The sequence below is a fragment of the Suricata suricatta genome, chromosome 12 (genome assembly GCF_006229205.1).
Source record: "Suricata suricatta isolate VVHF042 chromosome 12, meerkat_22Aug2017_6uvM2_HiC, whole genome shotgun sequence".
NCBI classification, from domain to species: domain Eukaryota; kingdom Metazoa; phylum Chordata; class Mammalia; order Carnivora; family Herpestidae; genus Suricata; species Suricata suricatta.
Window position 1 is genome coordinate 36,922,340 of NC_043711.1, and position 15,783 is coordinate 36,938,122.

Here is a 15,783-nt window from a genome sequence, read left to right on the forward strand (position 1 = left end):
TTGTAAAGAGCATGATTATACACCAGATCCTCTGATCCTAAATCCTTTGTTGGTTTGACTTCTTCACTAAGGTAGCATTAAAGGGTAGAGAAGCAGGTGGCAGATGAAGCCAGCTTCAATGACTTGAGTTTAAGTTACTTTCACCAATACAAACATAGCCAATGACTCTCCCACTTGATCCCTTAGGATAGTAAATCCACCTCATGTTCTCAACAGCCCCTGGTAGGTTTCTAGAACTAAAACTCAACTGAAACAAAACCAAAACCATCTTTTACCCCTTTTCTCCTTTTTCCTGACTTGTCTTATCATTCTGAGACTAAGCACGAGAAACTGACATTTTGAGCAGTTACAGATGATGTTACCAACTAGTGATATTAAAATATTGTTGCTCTCATGGCTAACATTTATTGAATATTTACTATGTGCCAGGTACTGTTTTAAATACATTACATATATCACTACATTTAATTCTAACAACAACTTTATGAAATTCATGCTACTGTAATCCTGGCTTTACAGATAGTATGTGGTAGAGCTGAGACTCAGATCCATTTAATCAGGTCAGCTTCATGACCTGTAGTCCTAACAAAAAAAAAAAAAAAAAAAAACCTCTATAAATTGTAAGATAAGAGTATTCATTATTATTAATTATGATGCACAATAAAGTGATTCTATAAGACTGCAAACTTAAGTTAAAGAAGTCCTAGGTTTTGACAACTTACATATATTTTTCTCCCTGTCAACACTGGTTTGATTATGGCTATCTACTCTCCCATAGTTCATGCAACACATTATTTAATCAGGGTGACTGGAATTTAAAAAACATTTTTACTGTTGCAATTATGAAATAATACTGTGATTAGTAGTTTTATGTGTAGGTATAAGTAAGTATTGATTTTGGCATATATAATTTGATGAAACAATGATTTCTGCAATCAACTATATATTTTATATATTCAGATGCCTGTGAGAGCTAAAATTCTAAGCACTATGGAAGATTCACTATTTAACAAAATCTCAGCATTTAAAATTACATTTTGATCACCACAATTTAATGAAATGTGAAAAATTCTGCTTATTGAGGGTAGGTGGATTCTTTTTCTTTTGTGATCGGAGAGCATTTAAAAAAAGTATTTTTAAAATTGTTGATTGCTACAGTGAGATTGCAAGCAAAAAGTATCATACTCAAATGCCCTTGATTTATTGATAATGGAACCATACAGGAAGCATTATAAATGGCTTCCAACAGGAGTTTCTTAGGGATCAAAGACTGTAAGCTAGACTTGTTTCGCTCTCCAAGTTGTGACTCTTCTTCACTGGTGCTAACAGCACTATGGCCTCCAAAATGCTCCTTGAGGTTCCAGAGGGTCACATCCACTTTGGACAAGACCTTCTTGGTAACCCAGATTAGCCAGGAGCCAACTAGTGCTTCACCCTGATTGGACAAGCTTAGTTTGGCACCCATTCCACTACAATGGCCCTGGCAACTGGCTTAAGGTCAATCAGATCCCACCCCTGGTCTTGTAAACTATCCAAGGCAAACCATAAGGCTAAAAGGAAACTTGTGTACTCCTCCCATAAGGAGGAAGCATGGCTGGGGCGCCTGGGTGGCTCAGTCGGTTAAGCCTCTGACTTCGGCTCTGGTCATGATCTCATGGTTCGTGGGTTCGAGCCCCGCCTTGGACTCTGCGCTGACAACTAGCTCAGAGCCTAAAGCCTGCTTCCGGTTCTGAGTCTCCTTCTCTCTCTGCCCTTCCCCCACTCATGCTCTGTATCTCTATCAAAAATAAATTAAACATTAAAAAAATTAAAAATAAAAAGGAGGAAGCATGGCTGCTTGCTGTAGGTAATGTCCATCATTAAATAGAGTTCCTATTCATTTTACATGGTTTTATGTATTAGCACAAAATCCCCAAACGCCTACTGTGTGCCAGGTACATTGCTAGTAGGTATGTAAAACAATGACTAAAATTTGGGTTCTACCTTAGAGGAGTTTTCAGTCTCTAGGTGGAAGATAAGTTCAATGGGGAACAAATCACTTAAATGGCTAACAAGCCTCACATACCTGAAAAGATCACTAAGTTGGACTGTTTTACAGAATGGCAGATGACTGAGGTTTGAGGAAAGGTTAAGTAATATATTTTTGGAACTTTTCTGTAAGACAGTGCAATTCACTGCAGAAGGTGCCTACTAAGAGTACTCGTTATTCTTTAAACTCCAATCAACATTGTGGTATTTGCAATAATTTCAGTTATTTGAAAATTTAACATTTTGGGCATATCCAATTTCCTACTCATTGCAAGTATATGAAAGATGACAAAAATCACCTTTATTTATAATACACGTCACAAATGAAGAGTTTCCTTCATATCATACATTTAGAATTTTTTAGAATTTTTAGATATTCCTGTATCTCAATTTTTAAGCGGTACTACATTATGCATTGTGAAACACTTTTTTTCTTCTTCTCTATCTGGGAACTACCACCTATCATTCAAAGTCCAGTTCAAATAGAAATCAAATGTAAATATGCAGATTAGATTATATAATATCTAAGCCTTTCAAATGTGGTATATTGATCACAGACCCTTTATCCTAGTCAGTGAACACTGAGTGCAGGGTCCATCCTTTATCCTGGCAGCTCCTTTAGTGATTATCCATCCTGATATACCGCAGATGACCAATGTCTATTTGCTGCATTAGCCCTTTTCCTGCCTTCCACCAGGCATAATGTTTTATGGAATTTCTGTGTAGCAGAATAAAAACCTGAGAGAGTAAGTCAGGATTATTTTGTGGAGGCTGCATTTGGGAGAGTAAATGGCTTTACTCTTTATGATTTCCTTCTGATAAATTCTTGTCAGTGCAGAAATTTCCTAGTAGCAAACCATGTGACAATCTCTTAGCCCACAGAAGAGACAGTCCAGGGCTACTACTGCGAGCCGTAAGGGTGCATGACGGCAGTCCCTACCAGACAGCATGCTCTTTGGAAACTAACTTCGAGAGGATCGGATACAAAACAAAATAGTCTGCTCAAAAGTCCTGGAACCTTAAGACTCCAATTTCTTGGCTCAGAAACTCATTTGCAATTACTGACCAGAGAGAAAGTGTTCTTGAAAATTTCATTTGCTAGAAATGCTCTAACTGGGGATTGGAAGCATACCCCTGAGTCTTTGTAAATGAGAAGTACACTTGTCATTTGAAATTCTTTGTTTTGTTCTGATGACTGCAAGAAAAGAAAGCAAACTTACAAAACTAAGTTTGTCCAAGTACACTCTTATACAATTTTTGCCTGAAATCAGAATCATTATAGCAAAAGGAACATTATATGTAGGGTGATGTTGGTTAAGATACCAACCAATAGATGGGATGCCTGTGCATGGCCCTGGTTCTCCAGGGTAGGGCAGGAGTGCCCTCTGAGTACTCTGCTCTATCTCCTCTTTTGTCTTTCCTTTGGGATTTAAATTCAACTTCATAATCTCCAAAGGATCCTATAAAAAGTGTCAACAGGGTATTGGCCTATCAAGGCCGGTTATCATAAATCGCATTAGCCCAGCCTGTCCCCATTCTGAGAATAGCCCTGTCCTGGCTCATTCATATGTTCAGGTGGCATGCAGGACTAATCACACACTACTGGATTCACCTGCGAACTCAGGTGTCCAGACAGCTCTTCAGAACACTATGTTCAGCATGAAAAAAATAGAGTTAGAAATATCCTCACCTAAGGGTGTATCTCCCTGATCTAGCTTCCATTAACAAAAACAAAAGCCAAAGTGTGTGTGGACCCCAACTTTCCAGAATAATGAAATGGAGTATTTAAAGTTGGGTGCTATGTGGAAAAACTGGAATTGAGCTATACCATTTCCTGTGAGGTTTTTGAGGCCTTGGGTTCTTAGCTATTCTCTTTTTCTTTAATGGATTTAAGTGTCATTTATAGGTTGACAACTAACTGTGTTTTTGTTAAATAGCTGTAGACAAAAACTCTTTTCTGAGCTTCTGACTTACACCCAATTCACCGTGGCTCTTGTACATTTAAGAACATTAATTTAGGATTCTCAATTTTACTCTCCACCACCGACCCCTGCTATACCGAGCAGCCTTCCTAATCTTATGTGGCTATCATCCACGCAGCTCAGTCTATGAATGTGGGGTTCACTCTGGATTCTTATTTTTTCCTTCAATGCCAGAACTGAAGCCATCACTACATTATGCTATTCTCCCTATAAGATGTGTGTAAGTACACATACACATGCATATTATATGCATCAGACACATATATATTTCTACTCACTTCTTTACACCTCTACTATTCCCACACTCTCTAAGCCAGTGGATCTCAAAGTGCCACCAGCATTACACAGGGACTCTTAGGCAAATTCTTCAGCTTCCTCCCATTCTGAGATCTTCTGAATGTAGAAGCCACTTTTGGACAACAGGCTTGAACAATGGAAACTTGCTCAAGGCAAAAGGGTCCACAGAGACCCCCTGGCTGAATGTAGACAGGTCCATTAGGCAATCCACCACAAAATATCCAGAGGCCCTAAATGACTGATGGACTATTTACAACCAGGCACAGTTATCCAAGGAGGAAAATTTCATACTTCTCCATACCTTCCCACCTTCCCTCTCTGAAAACAGCCCCCAGCCACAGTCTCCTTGAAGAATCTCTCCTTTGCTCTCCTGCCCACTGCTCCCTTGTAGTGTGTCCAATAAACTTCTAATTCCTTTGTTCTGCCTTGGGTAAATCCTTTTACCATCCATGCCACCTGCTTCAGCTCGATCCCTGCCCCACATTTCGGGTCCCCCATCTAACCAAGACAGACACCACACGAGTACGAACTCTGAGTGTGGGCCCCAGCAATCTGTGTTCTCACAAGTGCTCCAGAGGATCTTGCTATTGGCTAAGGTTTGAGAAGCCCTGCGCTAACCATACTTTTCTAGCCAGACAGGGGAAATCAACTCTCAGTTTTCCTCTCCCATCCTTGCCTCTTCCAATTCATTACCTTCCCAGCAGACAAAGTAATTTTTTTATTTCTAAATTTGATTCAGTTACTCCCTTCCTTAATACTTCTTAATGGCTTTTAAATGCACTTGGAATAAAATTTAAAAAAATGTTTTAGCATAGGCTGCAAGTGACTTTATGCTGTGTGTCTTATCAATGCCTCTAACCTCTCCTACTCCTGCCCCTCCTCTCCCTTAGTCATGCCATTGCCATGTCAGCCTCCTGACCTGCTTGCTGGGGATAATTCATACTCCCCACATGGCTAGCTTCTCATCTGGGAGGTCTTTCTCCACCTCCATTATTCTATCTGCTCCTTGCCTCTTCTCACACTTTGGATTTTTTTCTGTTTCCTTATGTGTCATGTACCACCAGACTAGATCATCAATTTTGTGAGAATGGGGACCTAATTTGTTTTCTTCCCTATTGTGCACCTATTGAGCCTTGAAATGTTTATCATGTCGTAGATGCATTAAGGTTTTTTATTTGTTTTTGAGAGACAGAGAGAGACAGCGCGAGCAGGGGAGGGTCAGAGAGAGAGGGAGATACAGATTCCGAAGCAGGCTCCAGGCTCTGAGCTAGTTGTCAGCACAGAGCCCGACGCGGGGCTCCAACCGATAAACTGTGAGATCATGACCTGAGCCGAAGCCAGACACTTAACTGACTGAACCACCTAGGCACCCCCATAGATGCATTAAAAACCAAAAATGCATTAGAACCTTAAAAAAAATGGGATGCATGGTGGCTCGATTGGTTAAGCATCTGACTTTGGCTCAGGTCACTATCTCGCAGTTCCTCAATTTGAGCCCCACAATGGACTCTGGGCTGACAGCTCAGAACATGGAGCCTGTTTCAGATTCTGTGTCCCCTCTCTCTTTGCCCCTTCCTCCTTTCTTCCCTTTCTCTCTCTCTCTCCTCTCACTCTCTCAAAAAAAAAACGTTAAAAATTTTTTAAAGAAACAAAAAATGAAAACCTGTTAAATGACTAACCAAATACAATTCTTATGAAGGATAAAACACAAATCAAATAAAGAAAAATAAAATTGGTATTGATGTTGGTTCTTAAAAATTGTGGGCTTAAGGGGCACTTTGGTGGTTCAATTGATTAAACATCTGACTTAAACTCCAGTCATGATCTTGCAGTTTGTGAGTTCAAATCCCACGTCACACTCTGTGCTGATGGTGCAGAGCCTGGTTCAGATTCTGTCTCCCTCTCTCTTTCTCTCTCTCTGCCCCTAAACCACTCACATTCTGTTTCTTTCTCAAAAATAAATAAATGTTAAAAAAAAATTTTAAATGTGAGCTTATGAATTCCTAGGTAAGGATGCCTGGTGGCTTAGTTGGGTAAGTGTCCAACTCTTGATTTTGGCTCAGGTCATGATCCCAGGGTCATGGACTTGAGCCCTGAATTGGGCTCCATTCTGAGCATGGTGCCTGCTTGGGATTCTCTCCCTCCCTCCCTCCCTCCCTCTCTGTCTCCCTCTCTCTTTTCCTTTTCTCTCCTCTCCTGCTCATGCTCTGTCTAAACAAAACAAAAAAAGAATTCTCAGGTAATATCTGAGGTTGGTGAAGCATGATTGGGATTCTTGAGTGCATGGACAAAATGGACAAATTATACATGCCAGGAATTTACCATTGGTGCAGGGGGTATGCTAGGAAAGATTAATGTACCTATACAATCTTGTGGGTCTTATAAGAATCCCATGAGCACTTCACTGTGTACTATAGACCTTGATTCCCTACATTTAGTTCTGGAGGATTCATCTTTGTATGCCACAGGCAACACCCAATCAAAACACACTTTGGGTATGTTAGCCAGGTTATGCTACTTTGATTCTGCTTTTGATTATTACCCCTTGAGTTTACCTGGTGAATTTGGTTTGTTTGTTTGTTTTATTTTCATTTTATCTTTTTGCTCACAAGCTCAGTACACTTTAAGTTCAGGATAATTTTAGCTTTCTCTTTGCTTCTGGTACTCAGCACTCATTTCAGTCATGGCTGGCACTTGCTGTCTGGCTCCATCCATTGTTAGAAGATCACAGTCCTTTGGACTCAATCATTGTTTGAGCTCGCTTGGATGGAAGATCTCAGGAGAGGGAGAGCTAGACAGGTACAAACAGAGCTAGGCTGGGGCAATGTACAAATGAGATAACTGGTCTGCGGTGGCCACATCAACGTCCAGACCCCCACTTATTAACAATCCTCTCTTCTTAGAAACCCAAACTCCTCACCCTCTAACATTAATTCCATATTACACTCTCAAGAAGCCTTACTCTCAGTAATTTTCAAAGCACCTTCTAAAGGTGTAGAATGAGAAAAGGTATCAGCCTAATTTCAAGATTTGTAAGAAGCACTAGAAGGAATTTTCTGGGATAGGGTCTGTGATAGTTCATTTTTTTGTGCATGGGGTACCCAATTATTTGGTTAAGCAGCATTCTAGGTGTGTCTGTGAGGGTGTTTCTGGATGAGCTGAACATTTCCACCGGCAAAATGTGTAAAACAGGTTGCCTTTCAAATGTGAGTAGACTTCAACAAATTTGAAAGCTGGAATACAACAAAAACACTAAGTATGAAAGAATCATCTCTGCTTATCTTCCCAGTGGGACATGAGTCTTCCCCTGATGTCACACTCGGCCTGGAACTTACATCACTGGCTCTCCTCGGTCTCCAGCTTGTCAATCATATATCTTGAGACTTCTTCTCCTTCAGAGCTGAGTGAGCCATTGCCTTATAGTTTATGTATCTGTAACCTATCCTATTAATTTCATTTCTCTAAAGAAACTAGAGTAATTCAGGAATCTTCTGGACAAAAGGAGATCATGTGTTGATATATACTATAACGTTTATGAACTCAAGTTGTAAGCTGTGCCCAATGTACCCAACCTCAAGGCCACTGCAGGAAGGGATCTGCGACAGAACCCCTTCAAGTCTAACACTATCCAGCACACCTTAGCACAAGGGCCCTGGAACACTCTAACCTTTCTGACTTCTGTTGCCCTAGATCCCGGGATCCTAGCTGGGGGTCAGTCTACTTAAGGAAGCGGGGGAAAGCATAGGATGCATGGTAGGCTGAGTTCCAGCTGTTTGGCCCAGCCAGGATGGAGATATCCTGGCTCATGTTCTTTGCTCTCTGTGAAGATTGGTATATTTATTTAAGTAAACAATAATTTCAAGTAGGGCATTGGAAATATTATTAGAAGCACACCACTGAATGTTGAACCTGATATATTAAGAAAATAAAATTAAATGGCCAGAAATCTGTTAGCTAACATTGAGGCAGGCACTTTCCAAACAGAACACCAACAACATCACCAGAATATAAATGACAATCAGACAAAGCCACTCAGTGATGAGGGTGGAACAGGACAAAGCAAGGGCACTCCATATGGGTATGAAACTACAGAGAAACAAGAATATTCTGCAACCACACAAATATCATCTCCCCTTTTCAGCTCTCTAAAGTGGCTACTATTTCTTTGTTAGCCTTTTTCTTCCCATCCTCAACACAAACATCACCAAGATGTACAATTAAGTCATGTCTATTTCCTTAGAGAATCCAAAACAAAACCTCTGTTTCCTTAAACCTCCTTAAAATCACCAATTTCAGCCCGAAACATAAAGTAAATGACATCTGAATTCTTTCATATTTAAGAAGTTTTGCTGACACAAACTTCTCTTCGTGGAATGGGCTAAATAAAGCTAACTGTGTTTGACTACAGATGAGCTCCTGATGTCTCTGGCTGCTGAATTTTGACATAAACTTGCACAAGGAAGGAGCTGCTTTACTCAAGGTCATGTTTGACATAAAGAGGAAGAGGTTATGGCAACTAACAATGCAATTACTCAGAGAATCTCAGTACAAATCAAAGTAACTCACTGAATGCTTTAAAAAATACTTCATCATATGAGGAAGAATGGAAGGAAAGAAAGAAGAAAATCTGACCAAGAGAAGGATCTTTTAAAATATTAGCTGGTAACTTGTTTGTTAAACAATCCAAGCCTCAGGCTAAATGAGATCATTCATGTAAATGCTGAGTGCAATGCACAGCATAAATTCAAAACACATTTTTATCTTCATAATCCTCACATGATCATTCTCCTATTACTATGGATTATCAGTCACTGAAGAGGATTGTGACAAGATGCATGCTCACTTGTATATGCACACAAACATATAAGCAAGAAATGTTTGCTTAATTTAGCATATTCAAAGTCTGTCCTTTCATCACATAAGCAAAGGAAGAGCAACAAGTAGTACTCACATTGAGTTGAAGTTCATCTGTCCACTGTCCAATCAGACGGTAACCAGGGTTGGTGGTGTTTGTGATCTGGTACTGAAAGATGTCGTAACGCCCAGGTGCATCCCCATTCTTGTTAAACATCACTGGGGTGCCTGCACTACCTGAGGAAGACAAAGAATGAGAGATGTCATAAACAAGGTTCCTTCTACTTCTTATGCTTCAGGTGATGGTCTAGAGTCCTGTTGATAAGGAAGGTAACTAATAGATAACCCCACTGTTTAATGTTTCTCCCCTAAACGAACAATGGGCAGGTCATCACTATGGTCTGTGGATTCTTATTATAGAGGGTTGGAAGGTGACCGGACTCCCCCTTTGAAAAGTTCTATTTCTCTATATTTCTTAGTATTCTATACTGATCTGTTCCCCTTGTGAAGAAAATTAAATGTGTTATTTTCCAGGGACAATCTTAACTTCTATTACTATTTTAGTTTCCACCTAATGATTGATTGTGGTTAGTAAAGAATCAATTCAAAAATGATTAATAGATTTTTAAAAGAAAATCTAAGAGAACAAAAACAAGCAAACAAGGAAAAAGGTTTACTTAAGTATGTACTTTAATATTAATTGTACTTAAACATATTTGTTAATTATTTCTAATTTGTATGATAATGAGTCATAAAATGCTTAGCAATACTCCTGGAAAGTATTTAATAAGTACTATTTTTTCCTCAATAGCCTATGTGGATCTTACTTCTTTAGAATGTGGTTCTTAGGATGAAACCCATTATTTTGGCAGAATTAGGCACAGAAGTCAATTTAAAAAGACTAATAAATCTATTGAGTGCCTCTCTGTATGTGTGTGTATGTGTGTATACATCCTTCGGAAGCTAGTTATGAATGAAAAGCTCCTCAGTATTAACCTCATGGAACAATTGGCAAACCATATGCAAAGAATAAAAGATGGGGGTTTGGTTTTTAGCAAAAGTTACAAAGGATTCATCAAAAGTTGGGAAAACTAAGTGCTGTTTCTCTCATGATCCCTTGGCAATTGGATAAATACCACTGGCCTCAGGGTATATGACTGGTATCTGCTCTGTAAGTTAATATTGGATTGATATTATTCATAGAAAACAATGATCTATTTCCTGTCTTTTATAAAGAAATTAAAGATCATTTATAAGCTGAAAGACAATCACTAAGAACAGAAGTTCATCTTGCTAATTTTTGGTGGGGAAGGGTAAAGTAACTTTAGGTAATGAGAATGAAGCCTTTTGAGAATTTTTATTATAAATTTAAGACCCTATGAAGGCAAACCTCTGCATTTGGTTAGCGAAGTCAGTAGCTTCTGCAGAATTTGGGCCAACATGATAGCTGCCTTAATAACAGGGATGAAATAAAAAAAAAGATACATTAACTGGATAAGAGAAAGTATGCTTAAAACAGTAAAAAATAAAAAGGCTCCTATCTTAAGGAAGCAGGTGTGATGCTGAGTGACCACATGTGAATGATCACTTAACACAAGAACAGAGTTAGAAAATGGATTCAGAAAGAGAGACAACATACTAGGTCATCAGAAACATGCAGAGCTACAATCCTGTGCTGAAAATTAGCTCTAGTGGTACAGGGTGGTTCAATATATAGGTGGGATACAGGAACAGCTTAAGAACTCCATACCATCCTACAACTGTTGGACATAGGATTTTAGCACACTTTGGTATTAAAAATGAAAAAAAATAGAGCTTATGATAGGCTCGATAAAGGCTCCCCAAATATTCCCATGTCCTAATTCCCAGAATCTGTGAATGTTACCATACATGGTAAGACTTTTTTACAGATAAAGATTAGGGATTATGAGATGAGGGGAAGACTATTTTGGATTACCTGGGTGAGCACAGTGCAATCATAATCATCCCTGTAGGTAAGAGGGAGTAGGAATCAAAGGAGAAAGAAGTTGTGATCCCAGGAGGGCAAGAAGCCCTCACAAGCTAGAGAAAGCAAGGAAACACATACTTCCCCAGAGCTTGCAGAAGGAACCCTCACCTTAACTAAAGCCCAGTGCGATGTGTGACAGACTCTCAAATTACAGAACTAGAAGAGATCATAAATTTATGTTGGTTAAGCCACTAAGTTCATGTTATTTTTAAGGTAGCAATAGAAAACTAATAAAGAGCTGGAGGACACACAACACCAAACTTCTTAATTTTGCAGGTGACAAAGTATACTTAGATTGAGAAAGGGGGAATTCCTTGCCCGAGGATCACTCAGCTAACTAAACTGGAATAGTGCTTAACAACTGGCTTTGGAATCCCCAAGAAGGAGGTTAAATTCTAAGAACCATCTGCTCTACATGTGACCTTTACCAAGTTATTCTTTTTTGCTTCTGCTTCTGTCTCTAATGATACCTTTCTCCCCGGGTTAGTGAGGATCAAATGTAATAAAGTATATAAAGTGGTCAGTACCATGCCTTTTACATAATAAATGCTCAATAGATGGGAATGGTTATTGTTTCTGTTGTCTTTGTTTCTCAAACAAATTCTGGCTGGTTTTATTCAAGAAAAATACTGTGTGATTTAGTTTTCACCTATCTGTACTGGCATGCTTCTAATGATATCAGAATCACCTGGATCAATGATAGCCAGTGTACACATACTGTAGCACTTCCACATGCTGTGCCCAACTCAATATTATTGTCACTGTAGGGAAGGACACTAGTTTTGGCCAACATGGCATAGTGCTCTATTTCAGATTTCCTCAAGGCTGGGAAGTTGCTGATGAAGATGACCAGTTTTAGTTTTGCTTTGCCATGTTGGATCATTTCCAGAGTCTGACAGTATCCCAGAATGTACTTTCCAATTTTCATAATAAGTTGGAGCCTAAGTTGATCAACCCCAATGACTTTTTCATCTCCTTCATAGTCACCATTTTCCTGCCTTAGGTGCAGGACAGCCTCAGTGAAGAGCAGTGACCAAGTTGGCGGGGAGCGAGAAAGAGAAGACTTCCATTTTTTATCGTTTCATTTGTTCCTATCTCAAGACCAGAACACCTGCCTTCAGATATTCAGACTGTCTTTTAATGCAGCAGAACTGTCTCTCCTAACTGGTATCTTATTTGAATTTCTCTATCAGTGATTTTTTTCCCCCCAAAGAGTAGACTAGAGCCCATTCTGATGATGTACACTGATGTATGGATAACACTGCTTTGGTGTCACCAAATTAAGTCAGTGGGTGCTTTTTGTACAGCCAAGGGCACCATTTCGATTTGTTTTTCCTATGTTTTATCTGAACACTATCCCCAGGGCCCACAAAAACACCCAATTTCATCACAACAGAAAGCTCTTAAGCCTTCTCTGTATGCTAATCAACATAAGCTCTTCCAGTATACACAGAGGGGGAAAAACCCACATAGAACATCAATAACAAAAACAGTTATTTAATACTGGCTTTCCACTTTCAGTTAGCTCTAAGCATAAGGTGAAGAAACGAAATCTGGATTCCACATGTTATTAGCAAGAAAATGAGAATCCTATCATTTTGCAGGAAGATATTAATATTCATATGCTCACCTTTCTTTTCTTCCACACTGGATACTAGGATTCATGTTGTGCTTTGTGGTAATTCTACAGCTTCTATTCATTAAATACTATGACTTGAGCTTTTCATAGTCTTTGAGAGGAGACAGTAAGAATATTGGAGGCCTGGGGCTCCAAAGGATCTCTAGCTCACCAGCTAAATATTCATCAAAATGAGACACACCGCCTCATCTTTCTCTCTTCTTACAATCTTTGTTAGGAGAAATGATTCTTGTCATGCCCTTTCCATTCTCATTAAAGTTCATGCTTAAAAAAAATTAAGGCCGAAGAGCTGAACACTTTATCTAAGTGATGACTTGTAATAGCATATTGTGTGGCTTTGACCTTTTTGATGGATTCTATAATGCAACTGGGCTTATTATTTCCAGGGTTTTTTTTTTCCCCTCCCACAGCTTCTTTTTAACAGCATCCCTGAACTTCTTGAAAGAGAATAAAGGAGATTGTGTTCAATGAAGACTATATTTTAAAAAAAGAAAAGATCAAAGAAGTCCAGAGAAGAGAAAGAAAGTTATCAAAAGAGAAGTGATTACCTGCAGAAATGTCCACAGGTATCAGGGCCAGAACCCAAGTGCGCAATAGTGAAGGCAACAGGGCTATTTGATGAGCTGGGATATTGAGAGGAAACTGGATGACAGAACATATTTGTCTTCTACCTCCTATATTGAATTAGAGTATCAGAATGAAATTAATTTCTTCTAGGACAGAGAAGAATTTGGGATCCTGATTTCCCAGATGACAAAAGAGTCCTTTGCATCAAGGTATTTAGAAATTTTCTCTCATTTTACTACCCCTCCACAGATTCAGAAATGTTGCCTTGATTTGTGTTTAATTATCTACTGCTGCTCAACAGACAACCCTAAAAATTAGTGCTCAAAATAATGATGACCTGTATTTTGAAATTTCAGTAGGGCTCAGCAGGGACATCACCTCTCTGGTCCGCTTAGATCAGAAGGGGCAGCTTAAGCCTCACATGCCTGATAATTGATGCTGGCTGTCAGCTGGGGCTTCAGCTGGGACTATGGCTGGAATACCCTCATATGGACTATTTGAGTTCCTGGCTTCCTCCCAACATGGTAGCTGTTTCTGTAATACTGATGTCTCAACCATACCAGGCAGAGCACTTCTGACTTTTATTCCTTAGAAGTTACATAGTGAGACTTCTGTATTAGTCAGAGGTGTACTCAGATTCAAGAGGAGAAAAACTAGATCTCACCTGTCAAGGAAGGAAAGCTAACTTCAGTTTTCACAAACCACCACCACCACCACCACCAACAACAACAACAACAAACAACAAAAACCAAAAAACCCAAAAGAATCCCCCCCAAAACACAGATGTGTCTTCCTTACAAAATATACTCCCATCTAATTTGTTCTCTGGAAACTAACAAATCTAGATACAGACACACCTCACATTAACTACTTCACTATATAGTTATTCTATGTATATAGAATATAGTAATATTATGTATGTGAGATAACAAATTTGTTAAACTTACATCTACAATAGTGACATCTAGTTGGATAAGCCAACACAGACATAACTCAATCAAATTTAGGCTCAGGTCATTGCATTCATTTGGGATGCAGGAAAAAAAATGGCTGTAAATGATCAAGACAAAATTAGCCATCTTTTCTCTTACTGAATACAAGAAGGCTAAGTACTTGGTGAACCTGTAGCAGTACTTTTAGGGGATTTTTTTTTAAATTTCATAAAATGATGCTTTGGTAAATGCGAAGTTCAGAGTTACTAAATTGTACTCTGCTGGTCTGGAACAAAACTCCGAGGAGTGCAAGAAACTGTACTAAAGTAACATAAGAGCAAAATTAAGCTTATCGATACCAAGAAAAACCAAACCCTCCCAAAACATGCAAAAAAAAAAAAAAAAAGCCTCCATTCTAAGATGTCAGCAGGAATGATGCAGTAAAACCTTCTTTTCAGAAACTTAAAGAATTGTAGTTAAGGAAGGAGGCTGTGGAGTTAGGCCAAGTGGGTAGCATCATCACTACGTATATACCTTTGAACATCATAGTTCTTAACTTCTCTATGAATCATATCTGTAAAAAAACTCAAGGAAAACAACATAATCTAAATAATTTGGTGTTTCAGGAACTAAGTAAGCCAGCTCAAGTGGAGTACTTAGCTCAGGCTCTGGCACACGGTCATTGTTTGATAAAAACGAACACTGTGTCCAGTCAGAAGCTCAGCAACAGTGACTCATCAGCGGGAAATATCATCTCGACCAAATGAGTTTACAGACATTACCTGGAAGAAGAGTCAGGGCAAAGTCACCGAGGACATTTGCAAAATCAATTTTTTTTGTAACTAGGGTAAGAATGGCTATGCCACTGGTGTATGTAAATAAGATGTGACTACTAGGCATTGTCCTTTCTATCATGGCGTCATTGCTGCTAGCCCTCACAGTAGGCAGAACTAGGCAGCACAGGTATGTATGCATATATAACATACACACATCTCCTATTTGCGTGCATATTAAAAGCTATGAGTTTATTCAGATATCTCCTGCCCAAACAAACAAGGTTCCTTCTTCTTTCATTCTTTCTAGAGAAACTTCTTTCTCTGACAATAAGAAACTTGGCTCTCATTATCCACAATATACTTCATTATTCTGAGTCCTCTTACATACATAAATGATTTTCATAATTGTGAACCCACAAGTTTACTAGCAATTAAAAAATAACTGTACACAATTATTGTACGTCTTTGGTATATAGTCAATTACTGTCTTCTGAAAATATGTGTGCTTGTTTTTTATTCCCTCCATGTGGTTATCTTGCTCACTTGTAATATATTTACATTTATTATTGTCTGTATTGAATTTTGTGTATTTTGTGCATTACTGTCTGTATTGAATTTATACCTAAGTTATGGCTAATTTTATATTTCACATTGACTAGGGATGCCCAGAAAGCTGGTAAAACATTCTTTCTGAGTGTTT

General features: G+C 38.8%; 1 protein-coding gene and 1 pseudogene across 6 annotated transcripts in view; both read right to left on the reverse strand.

The window, feature by feature from the left end:
- The window catches only part of GRM7 (glutamate metabotropic receptor 7), an 850,676-nt gene that overhangs the window by 253,164 nt on the left and 581,729 nt on the right, over window positions 1-15,783 (reverse strand). For all 6 annotated transcript variants that reach the window (XR_003901066.1, XR_003901065.1, XM_029917442.1 and 3 more), the window contains exon 7: window positions 9,259-9,398. Coding sequence is in view for 4 of the 6 variants with exons in the window: in XM_029917442.1 (XP_029773302.1) it covers window positions 9,259-9,398 (140 nt within the window). In the remaining 2 variants the exon portion in view is untranslated. The remainder of the gene's footprint in view (window positions 1-9,258; window positions 9,399-15,783) is intronic.
- LOC115273301 lies at window positions 11,808-12,159 on the reverse strand (annotated as a pseudogene).